Here is an 11,755-nt window from a genome sequence, read left to right on the forward strand (position 1 = left end):
AAGCTTCAAGTAATAAACTATACTGAAATATAAAACAGCTCATTAACTTTACATGATCTTCATTTTACAGTACACCGTGTACTGACCTGTTATAAATTATATACCATTACATTGTTTTCAACTGTGGAATATACTGCAAAATACTACCATCTTGTGGAGAAATGGGGGTACTGCTGCAGGATACACCACAGATTTTATATACAGTGGTATGCAAGAGAAAGTTTGGGCACCCCTGTACATTTTAATGATTTTCGTTGATAAATCATTGGTTGTTTTTTATAAGAAATTTCAGGTAAATATATCATATAGGAGACAAACTCAGTGATATTTGAGAAGTGAAATAAAGTTTGTAGGATTTAGAGAAAGTGTGCAAGAATTATTTAAACACATTAGGCATGTGCATAAATGTAGGCACCCTTGTCATTTCATTGATTTCAATACCTTTAGCACTAACTATTGGAACTCAAAATTGGTTTGGTAACCTCAGTGACCCTTGACCTCACTGCTAACAGTGGCAATGCAACAGCGGCCCGTGACTATGTTATTTTACATGACTTTTTGAAACACTACGAATGAATGAATGAAACAAAAACTATTATTCAGCGACTAGACAATGCAGGGGTACATAATATGTATAAAAAAAGTGGATTTTGGTTCATATAAACCCATAACTACTACGCAGTGTCCCTTTAAATGACATGTTGCTGCCCCCTTTCACAGTTAAAATTATAGGCATAATAACAGTATGTTTGATTAACGTACGTTTATTTCATGCCACCAACTACAACTCAGTGTACGTGGTTAAATAAGTATTATATAAATCCACCTGTTAGCCTTTCCTGCTTTATCTCCTGACCGTGGTTTGGGGGGACACAGGGGAGAGCTATCTTCTCCAGGGCCGGAGGTAACGTCGTTTCTCCGGGGTTAACTCCCGAGACTTTTTACTCCTCGGTGGTTATGTGGTGGCACACACATGTACAGGCCGTTTTTGGCTGAAGAGAATCCGGCTTTATTAGCTGAGCTCACATTATATCCAACGCTCCCTCTCAAGCTACTCCGGTTGCCGTCGCTAATACTCGTTCACCCGCACACATGTAAACAAACACACACACTTCCGCTCACGGGCTCGCTCGCGTACAGCGTCTCGGCTGCGCGCACGCACTCTCTCACATTCACGCACTGAGCTACCTGGGTTACACATTAGTGATTATGCTACGGCACATCCCACAACACATATGTAAATTAAAGTTTAACTTAAAACAAAAGTTTGAAATTCACGCCCTGATTGAAACTACTGTTCCACCTGTGCACACACCAGTTCGTCTTTTACGTCATCTTCTGCCTCCCGATTCCCGAAAACCACGCTGTTCCTTTTTCTTGTATTTTCCCTCACAGTTTTTCCACAGCATTTGAACGCAGCATCTCGCGCGAATGTCCGCCATCTTAAGAGTGAAAAACAAAACTTAGCCGTTTGAATTAGCAATTAGCCTCTTTCAGTAGTCATGTTCAAGACCAAGTCTGCCTGGTTTTCAAGCAGTGTGTCACAGGAATGTCGCGCCTTCTGGAGTGAGTATTATTATTGCCTTAAACTACTTGCTAAAGTAGTAAACTGTTATGTAGCACACAACCAGCGTGCATAAGTTAGCAGGAGGTTTGGTATTCGCTGGATATTCGTTGTCGAAAGATATTTTCTCAATCAACAAATAGATATTTTCTCCTTCTGATTGCTGTAGTAGTTGCCAATGGTAGGCAGCTACTTACTACAGGTGAAGTTTTGTTGATATTTGCCATTATTGTGAAACAGTGTGAAATTAAATATTTAAAAAAATCTCCAACAATCAACAAATACACTTTTTCCCATTCTGATTGCTGTAGTAGTTGCCAATGGTAGGCAGCTACTTACTACAAGTGAAGTTTTGTTGATATTTGCCATTATTGTGAAACAGTGTGAAATTAAATATTTAAAAAAATCTCCAACAATCAACAAATACACTTTTTCCCATTCTGATTGCTGTAGTAGTTGCCAATGGTAGACAGCTACTTACTACAGGTGAAGTTTTGTTGATATTTGCCATTATTGTGAAATGGTATGAAATTAAATATTTAACAACAGCAATTTTCCTGTGGTAAGTAGCCGCCTACCATTGGTAACTACTACAGCAATCAGAATGGGAAAATGTCTATTTGTTGATTTTTGGAGAATATTTTACATATTTAATTTCATACTGTTTCACTATAATGGCAAATATCAACAAAACTTCACCTGTAGTAAGTAGCTGTCTACCAGTGGCAACTACTACAGCAATCAGAATGAGAAAATATCTATTTGTTTATTGAGAAAATGTCTTTCGAAAACGAATATCGCTCACAAAACCATCAAATAATGGCCCAATGGTCCGTTTAGCAAGGAAATCACAGGTGCTAATAATGATGACATTAACCATGCCTCTGTTCAGTTCAGTTCATGTAAGTCAGGGCAGTGTGACGGTGAACCGGCATCATGCACCCTGACACTGCTAAATGTAACTGAGCCATCCATTATCTATTTACACAGCTTTGGTTTTCCCACTGTGTCAAACATGGCTGCTATCGATGACAAAGGGCCCATTTGAGTCTGTGGTGTGAAAAATATCAAGCTGTGCTTATTACTGCTTCACTTTATTCCCCTCGTAGTACAACAGGGTGGGACCATCGCTGAATGGAGGAGAGCAGATTATCTTTTCAGTGAGGACGCTGCATGTCCAGATACACTGAGGTGAAAAGCAATGTGACAAATGCACATTTATCATTCAAAGGACGTCATTTCTCCATGATAATCTCATAACCAAGGTATTATAGTTAACAAAAACGAATGAAATAATATTTTTCGTTAACTGAAATAAAAATAAGCACAAGTTTTTTTGTTTGTTTTTTAAAGATAACTAACTTAAACTGAAGTCACTTCAGTCCACTGTTCCTATCCTATTATGCACAAATGTTAAATGAATTGCATGTTTATAAAGCTAACTAAAATTGTAGCGAAATTGTGCTTAGTTTCAGTCTTTGTAAATTCATTTCGTACATAATCCTTTTCCTCATTCCAACACTAAAACTAATACATACTAAACTAAAACTATGCATTTACAAACACTAAAAACTAGCAAACCTGTTTTAAAAAATCAATACAAACTAAACTAAAAACTGAGTATTTAAAATCGCAAACCCTCTCTAAAAAACAAATAGTCAAAACTAAATGAAAAAACCAAAACTACTTGTCCTTGCTCCCAACTAAGCAATAATTTTCTCTTAATTTTGTTTGTTTTACAGGATATTTGAGAATAAATATTTCCTCCGTGACCAGGTGACAGTCTTTCATAGCTTGTTTCTATCCACCTGTGAGAGGCGCCAGAGTGTCAAGTCTGTGTGCATTGGTCATTACGTGCTGCCTCCAGCCTCAGTACAGGACGGTGAGGACAAATAATAACCCTTTATTCATTTGTTGTAATTACTAAATGTACAAATTGGGACCCCAGACCCTCAAGGTCCCGAGTGTTTATTTAATAATATTTTATATGAGCTCTAAAAGGTTGTTCATCTAGGATAACGCATACATTTTTTTTTTTGGCTGTAATTTCAGAGGTAAGACACGTGGTTGGGAGGTTGATTTGGGAGTCTGAGGATGACTCGTCAGAGACACGGGTAAGTCAGGAAACAATGGGATTTAAACAGAGACAAATAAATCATGGCGCTCCTCAGGTGGACTGCTTTCTGTTTTCATAGTGCTCCCAGGATGAGTTCACTGAAGGAGTCATAAGCAGCAGCAAGTGTGTCATTCAAGTGTGTAAATAGAGAATTAAATCTCAGTCATTTGTAACTTGTGCAGGGAACTAATTATCTGTTATTTTTTTCTTTGCAGTAGTGAACTTTCTGACTCGGACTCATCAGATGTCGAGGCCTCTCTCTTTCGTCATTTGCAGGATTGTCCAGTTAACATGCAAGCAGGTGAAACAGTGAGGATCATTTATTCTTTAAGTGCTTAAAAAGGACTGGAACAACTGGACTTCTGTTTGGTGTGTTAACTTCATTTTTCATTTTTGTCACCCTAGTTTATATCAGCATGGACACCCTGCAGAAATACTCAGGTGATCTGTGTGATTTCCATCCCAGGTGTTGGCAGTGCTCCAGCTGTAAGGCCTGCACATCAGCAAACATGCACTGAGAGAGAGTTTATGAAGAACAAATACTTGAATGAACTGAAATTGAATAAATTATTATAACATGTCAAATTCTGATCTATTATTGTACATTAAAACCACATTATTTAATTAAATGTTCTAATTGTTTCTGTGTTTATGAGATCCCTGAAGGCAAACCGTGCTCTTTGTCTTTGTGCATGTAAACAATTACACATGCAGTGAAGTATTCACAGTGAGACTAATGGAATGTTGTTGTTTAGCAGTTTGGAGTCGCATTGCAAATCAGTGAGTCTCTTTGGGGGAAACGTGTGAAAACGGCGTTCACCTTTCACACAACACCTGAACCGGGAGTGGAACTGCCGCGTTCTGTGAATCAATCGTGAAGTTGTTCGCTGGCGCCGTCACTCGCTCGTGAATCTTCGGCAAACGACGCCAGCCAACGTGCGCCGAGCGGGGAGGGAGCGACTAGTAAGAAGAACTGTGTCTGCCGTGCTGCTGTGATTTCTTTCGCGCTGTCAGTCACTGAGTGCATTACGGTAAAAGCGTGGCAACTGCGTACAGAAACAGCGTGTTTACTTCCGGTTCCGAATAACCTAAAGGTGCCATATGTAAGAATGTGGCCAAAAACGGTTACTACATTCAAATTCAAAATACCAAGGTCTTAGGTTTCGTTTTCTGACGTAACTGGCAACTTGTGGATGCTCGGCAGCTGAGACTCTGAGAACATGTAATAATTCAAATTATTTTATCATATTAGAAATATTCCAATATGCACGTATCTCATGCCATTCTGTATCCTGAGTTTTAGTAGCCCATATATTGATTTAGAACAAATACCTTGTGTGTGTGTGTACATTCATTGCACCTTTCTGTTCTGTTTAATGTTATTTAAAGCCCACGGTTAAAGTTATTCATAAATATGCAGTGTCACAATAACTACATCTCTGACGTTTATAACAAACAAAACTGTTTGAAAATCGGTAGAAAATTGAGCAAGTTATGGTTATTTAAGAAGTCCATGTACCACTAACAACACATATTATGGTGAGCTAGCCGACTGTGACAAGATGGCCGCCAGTGCGGACGTTCGACTCCATTGGCTGGCAGCGCGGACGAGATATCTACTCTTTACTATATCTATGGGTGAGCACAGCTTCATAGGAATGAACGGAGCACTTGATGGCACTAGCCAATTTTTGCTGCACAAACCTGCACAAACCTGCACAAACGAAGCACAAACGATTACAAGTATTTTGAAATGGTTTTATTGAGGGTGGGGGGCCAACTTCACGGAGCTCCGGAACTGAACACAGCTCGTTAATACATCGATAATACGTTTGAAAATAAATGTTAATGAGCGCCGAATAAGCAACGAAAACCTACTTTGTCATAATATTTAAAAAAATGGAAACGAAACCCCCTCATTGTCTTCATTTATTCACATTTCTCATGAAGTTTTCATGTCGTACGGTTCCACTGACAGCAGCGCCGTTCCCGAGACGCCACATGACCGCGCTTGGCTGTGCTCGTACACAGCTGTGACGTCACTCTGGGAAATAAGATTTGTCTGGGCTTTTTATGGCCTTTAGGAATGTTTTTCAAACATGAAACTCTATGAATTAAAAATATAGAGTATAAATATGTATAAAAGCCCGTGTCCCGGTCTCGAGCTTTTACGGGCGTCTCTTTTACTATTGCGGTCAGTGGGAAAATTGCTTTTTGGGCCCCATGGGATTTTTTTGTGGCAGTACCCACAGTGTCCACCATGTAAAAATTGTCTTCAAAGCAGAGGGGGCGGAGCTCTATCCAGTTCATATTATGATGGCACTAGCCCATGCGTAGTAGTGTTACTCCCATGATGCATCTCGGCTCTGTGTGTCAACTACATGGTCTACTCTGTTTTGCCGTCAAAGACACATGAGAGACTGCTGCGTGCGGGATGGCTCAGGAAAACCTATCCGTGGTGCTTCACTCTCCGGGAGATCTGCGACTGGTAAGAGGCCCCGGAACACGACGATTAATGAGTAACTTGTCAGTCACAGTGTGTTTGGAATTCGATTTATGTATCTTTTCTCGCATTTTTGTTGATTTATCGTAGGAAAACCGTTCCATTCCGGAGCCAGGACCTGATGGTAAGTGGGTTTCGCAACTGATTACAATGAGTTAATAACGTACGCATTGCACTTGTGCTATGACAACTCGCAGTTGTGGCATTTGCAGCATTTTCTATTGCGTTATTTTCGATAAATTCTATACTAAGCTGAATTTGATTCGAAATGTGCATCAATAAATTGCATATAGATGTGTTATATACTCCAAACCAGTGTCACTCTTGTTTTTTGTTGTTGTTTTTTGTGCATTGGGTGAGTAAAATCACATGGCCTACTTTTAATTTGCACTTTATTCAAAGTGAAACACTGTGTGTGGTGATACTGGACTTGAATTGAGAAAGAAAATATACAATTAACCCTATTCAGACATGTAAATGTATCCAAAAATATCTTTCAAATAAAATAAAATAATAAATAATAATAAAATAGATATTTGTACAACCGAATATAATACAGTATATATGAATATATAGATGATTTTTTTTTTTAGTGGTAAAAAATCATGCACGTGTGAAAGCCGTCTCTTGTTATTGCAGAGTTATTTCACTTATGTCCCGTTAAATGTTTTGCACCCAGAGGTTTTGCTGCAGATGCACTCGGTGGGAATCTGTGGATCAGACGTTCACTACTGGCAGCGCGGTCGCATAGGGGACTTTGTGGTCACTAAACCCATGGTGCTCGGGCACGAGGCGGCAGGACAGGTGACAAAGGTTGGATCAGCAGTCAAGCACCTTAAAGTAGGTAAGTGTTGGGCGTGTCCGTATGTCTGTCTGTCTGTGCCTGAGCTGTGAGACACCAGAAGTGAGGTTTATGCTTTGATAACTCTTTACGTACAAAGCATACGACTACTACCGCTTATTTTGTAAATTCACGGCGCTCAATCCTCACACGCAGCACAATTCCTATCTTAACCCTCAATCTTAACCCTCAAGCTCAACCTTTAATCTTAACTGGCCCTCAAAACCAAGTGTTGAGGGTTATTTTGTCGCTTAGAAATGGGACACCCTCATCATTTTTATATCTCTATTAATAAAGAAAATACTTGATTTGTAGTGTACTCGTTTAGCTGTGTTCGGCGCCATCTTTGTTATATCTAAACGTGCAATGCATTCTGGGTAGCCCTTGCTCCCAAGGGTGGTCTCGGAAAATCTCAATATTGAGGGCGATACAGCCCTTAAACTTGCCCCTCAACTTAATTTTTCTGAGAATCGGGACAGCCCTTGCACTAGAGGGAGCGCACATTTTTGAGATTGAGGGTAAAGATTGAGGGTTAAGCAAGGAATTGGAATTCACCCTCAATCTGGTTATTATAACACAGGTTATTTGTTATTTCAGGTGACAGAGTGGCCATTGAACCCGGTGTTCCCCGTGAAATGGACGAGTTCTTCAAAAACGGGAGATACAACCTGTCTCCCACCATCTTCTTCTGTGCCACTCCCCCCGACGATGGAAACTTATGTCGATACTACACACACAATGCCAACTTCTGTTACAAGTATCTAGTTCCTTATTTTTTTGTTTTGTCACATCATTGCTTAACCACCACACCTGGCTGCCAACTGCCTCTCTTGCTTAACCTGTTCATTTACCTTCCTCCTTTTTAAGGTTGCCTGATAATGTCACATTTGAGGAGGGAGCTCTGATTGAGCCTCTGTCTGTGGGGATCCATGCCTGCCGCAGAGCCGGCGTCACCCTCGGCAGCACCGTGTTCATCTGTGGCGCAGGTACACATGAACTAGAGCTGCAACTAACACTTATTTTTAGTAATCGATTAACCTGTCGATTATCTTCTCAATTAATCTTTTAGTCCATAAAATGTCAAAAAAACAACGATCAGTGTTTGTTATGATTCAGTTTGAATGATTTCTTTGTTATGTGGAGCAAAGAAACGGAGAAAATCCTGAATAAAAGCCTCAAAAACGTTGACGATTAATTTAGTAAACAATTAATTGTTTCTGCTCTAAAATGAACTTTGCATGATAACCTGAGTCACGGCAACATGTGTAGGAACATTCCTTCAATGAGTCTCTGCAGAGATCATGTCAGGACATACTCCAAATATAATATGCAAATTATATGTCTTTAATGTGCATGTCTTTGCAAGTACATACTGTTCAAGTGAGACAAATACCAGTGAACCATAACAGGAATCCAAAGAAGGCTTATTACTTAACAAATTCTGCCTAGGTTTTCAAATTATGGCACCACCAGGGGTGGTGTGAGTGCCACTGAATACCGAGTAAAAATTCTTCTTGAGAACAACTGATCTAATGGACATTTAATCAAAGAATAAGTTTATATAAAGTTTTGTAGTACTTTGTTGCACGTTGTTATTGTACATCTTAAAGGTTGCATTCTGTGTATGTGTGTGTGTGTTTGTGTCTCCAGGTCCAATTGGGTTGGTCTGTTTGATTGTGGCCAAAGCAATGGGGGCCTCAAAGGTCGTTATATCTGGTAACTCTCAAACTCTCAATTATACCCTACCTTTCAAAAGTTTGGGGTCACTTAGAAATGTCCTAATTGTTGAAGGAAAAACACTTTTTTTTCAATGAATATAACATTAAATTAATCATAAATACACTCTATACATTGTTAATGTGGTAAACGACTATTTTAGCTGCAAACGTATGGTTTTTAATGGAATATGTACATAGGTGTATAGAGGCCCATTTCCAGTGTTCTAATGGTACATTGTGTTTGCTAATGGCGTAAGAAGACTATTGGATGATTAGAAAACCCTTGAAAACCCTTGTGCAATGATGTTAGCTCAGCTGAAAACAGTTTTGCTGGTTCTTTGACGAAAGGGCAAAACGATTATTATACATAAAAATCATTATTTCTAATCTTACCAATATCTTGACTACATTTTCTATTCAATTATCAACTCTTTTGATGAATAAAAGTGTGACTTTTAATGGTAAACACAAAAAAAAAATTGTATAGATGACCCCAAACCTTTGAACGTTAATGTATACATTATAATATTGCAACATAATTCTTTTCTCCTCTAATCCACCTCCTCTACTGTGTTCAGATCTGCTTCCAGAGCGTCTGTCCATGGCTAAAGAGCTGGGCGCAGACTTTCAGGTGAAGGTGAAGCGCGATGTCGGACCTCAGCAGCTCGCCAAGAATGTCGAGGACGTGCTCGGAGCTCAGCCTCAAGTCACTATTGAATGCACTGGTGTGGAGAGCAGCATCCAAACGGCCATCTATGTGTGTGACTTTTCCCCTTTGACTATTTCTGTCACTGTATTTGAAGCACAAAGAATAAAATACATGTTACTTACTGTATATATTCGTTTCCCCCGTAAGGCAACGCGTTCAGGGGGCGTGGTGGCGCTGGTGGGCGTCGGTGCTGAGATGGCAACAGTTCCTCTGGTCAATGCTGCACTGAGAGAGGTGGACATCAGAGGAGTCTTCCGCTACAGCAACACGTAAGACAGTAACGGCATACATACGACTCAATTTTAATTTAAAAATGGACACAGTGAACCTGACATCAACTTTGTGCCTGCATTTTAGAAACCCAAAACAGTGTATTTGACCCACTTTACCCATGAATGGATCTTTTTGGCCACAACACAACCATTAGAAATAATCTTTTTCCTGTTCCTGTTCATCCTCCTTACTGAAACAACTGCAAAACAGAGACTCAGCTTCCTGCTTAGATCAACACACGCACGCTCAGTGTCCCTGAATGGTCATTTTTAAAGCGGACCTAGACCGGAAGTTCCAATTAACGCTGTTTTTTTAGTGTGTATCTGCGTCAATACCTTGTTTAAGAAGCCCTGAAGGTTTTAAACAAACATTTCAGCCACTGCTGAGAACGCTGTGTTTTATTGTAATCTCGGGCTCAGCGAGATCTCTCAAAAAACCCGGTCCGGTTACGTAAACACCGGTTCTCCTGAACAGCAGATCGTCCTGCTCCGGGCACTAGTCCGGGCACATCCGGTTGCGTACATTGAACCGCAGAAGAAGAATAACGTCCGTTGTGGAGGTGTTTCACGAGCGACAGTGCTGAATATGTCACTTCCGGGTATTGGCCAATCACAAGACTCTGTCTTCTGGGTGAGAGAGTTGAGTCTGAAATATCTTGGCTGGGAAACACCGTCAGAAAAGAGGATTTCTATCGGCTCCTTTACACCAACTAGGAGGTTTTTGACCATAAAAACAAGTTAATGTATGTAAGTAGACCTCCATAACTAACATTTATGTGCAACAGGACCACTCTATGTCCGCTTTAAGTGTGTTAGTATGTTCAGACAGTTCAGTTCCTCTCATTACTTAATTTACAGGCAGCAATACTGTATTTAGAAATGCTATGTCCTCGACCGAAGTGCCTCTCAGCTCATGAAGTCATCATTGATTATCGGAGAATGAGCGGTCGGAGTAAAAATGTGTCTCTTGCTGTGTTGCAGCTGGCCGATGGCTATAAACATGCTGGCGTCAGGTAAGGTGAACGTGAAGCCCCTGGTGACCCACCGTTTCCCTCTGGAGCAGGCGTTGCAGGCCTTTGAGGCCACGCATCAGGGCGTCGGGATAAAGGTCATGTTAAAGTGTAACCAGAACGACCAGAACCCATGACCTCGCTCCAGTGAAAACAAACAAACAGCAGAGTGAGAGCAAGTCTAGACAAACTGGACATTGACCCGGCGAAAAACAACAGAAGTTCAAAGACACACACGAATAACAGAACTGCAGGAGTCAGACAAATGGTACGAGTTAAAAAAGAAATTATGGATGATTTGTAGACAGCTGATATATTTCTTTGAAGCTATATTTTAATAAAAACATGAATTAAAAACTATGGTCTTTCTTTTGCATTTCCTAATTTTGGACACCAGGGGGAAGTAGAGACTAAAAGATACTTCATACAGAGCATTATATGGAAGCCCGTTTCCACCAGAAAAAAAAAGGAGGTATAAAGAATTGGTAATTATGAGATAAAAAGTCATAATTATGAGATAAACCTGTCTAAATTAAATTATGAGATAAATAAAAGATAATTTTATCTCAGAATTTCAATTTTTCCCAAATTCAACGCTTCCATATGATGCAGGAAAAGCATGAACATTTAAATAATGTAGATATGAAATTAACTTACCACGAAAAGGAAAAAATGTCTCCATCTCTCACGTATAGACGATCCCATAGATGATCATATTATGGCTCAACTTCTCAGAGCTAAACACAAACTGAAATGAAACTATTTTTTTCACAAAAACACCACAAATCTCTTTTTAAATCAGTGCTCATGTTCTCTCTTCTTAGAACTGATTCATTCAATCAATAACAATAAATGCTCATCTCCAAAATAAACACGAGTCTCGTGTTCATGTACGTTCTGGCTTCATAAAGCTGTGACACAATCAGACGCATGTACGTTTGTATAAGTGTAGCATTCTTTGACCTGAAATAGCATTTACGCTACAAAGACGAGCAAACACACACACAATTACTATTTAGTTC

The 11,755-nt window shown here is 39.8% G+C and overlaps 2 protein-coding genes across 3 annotated transcripts; both read left to right on the forward strand.

The window, feature by feature from the left end:
- Positions 1-1,502: 1,502 nt before the first annotated feature.
- terb2 (telomere repeat binding bouquet formation protein 2) lies at positions 1,503-4,198 on the forward strand (the record flags this gene model as incomplete). Its single annotated transcript, XM_083890858.1, has 7 exons — positions 1,503-1,566; positions 2,674-2,755; positions 3,307-3,446; positions 3,617-3,678; positions 3,760-3,803; positions 3,896-3,981; positions 4,086-4,198. 7 exons carry the CDS (start codon positions 1,503-1,505, stop codon positions 4,196-4,198), a joined length of 591 nt encoding a protein of 196 aa, XP_083746984.1.
- A 1,877-nt stretch (positions 4,199-6,075) lies between these two features.
- sord (sorbitol dehydrogenase) lies at positions 6,076-11,072 on the forward strand. Of its 2 annotated transcripts, XM_083890719.1 has the most exons (9): positions 6,076-6,168; positions 6,274-6,307; positions 6,863-7,027; positions 7,622-7,781; positions 7,892-8,010; positions 8,675-8,740; positions 9,321-9,499; positions 9,599-9,720; positions 10,705-11,072. In XM_083890719.1, the coding sequence occupies exons 1-9, from the start codon at positions 6,115-6,117 to the stop codon at positions 10,868-10,870; spliced, it is 1,065 nt and encodes a 354-aa protein (XP_083746845.1). In that variant the 5' UTR covers positions 6,076-6,114; the 3' UTR covers positions 10,871-11,072. The 2 variants fall into 2 exon arrangements, with proteins under 2 accessions (XP_083746845.1, XP_083746844.1); XM_083890718.1 differs by having other exon boundaries at positions 9,321-9,720.
- The last annotated feature ends 683 nt before the right edge of the window (positions 11,073-11,755 follow it).

Source organism: Microchirus variegatus (assembly GCF_963457635.1).
Source record: "Microchirus variegatus genome assembly, chromosome: 6".
NCBI classification, from domain to species: domain Eukaryota; kingdom Metazoa; phylum Chordata; class Actinopteri; order Pleuronectiformes; family Soleidae; genus Microchirus; species Microchirus variegatus.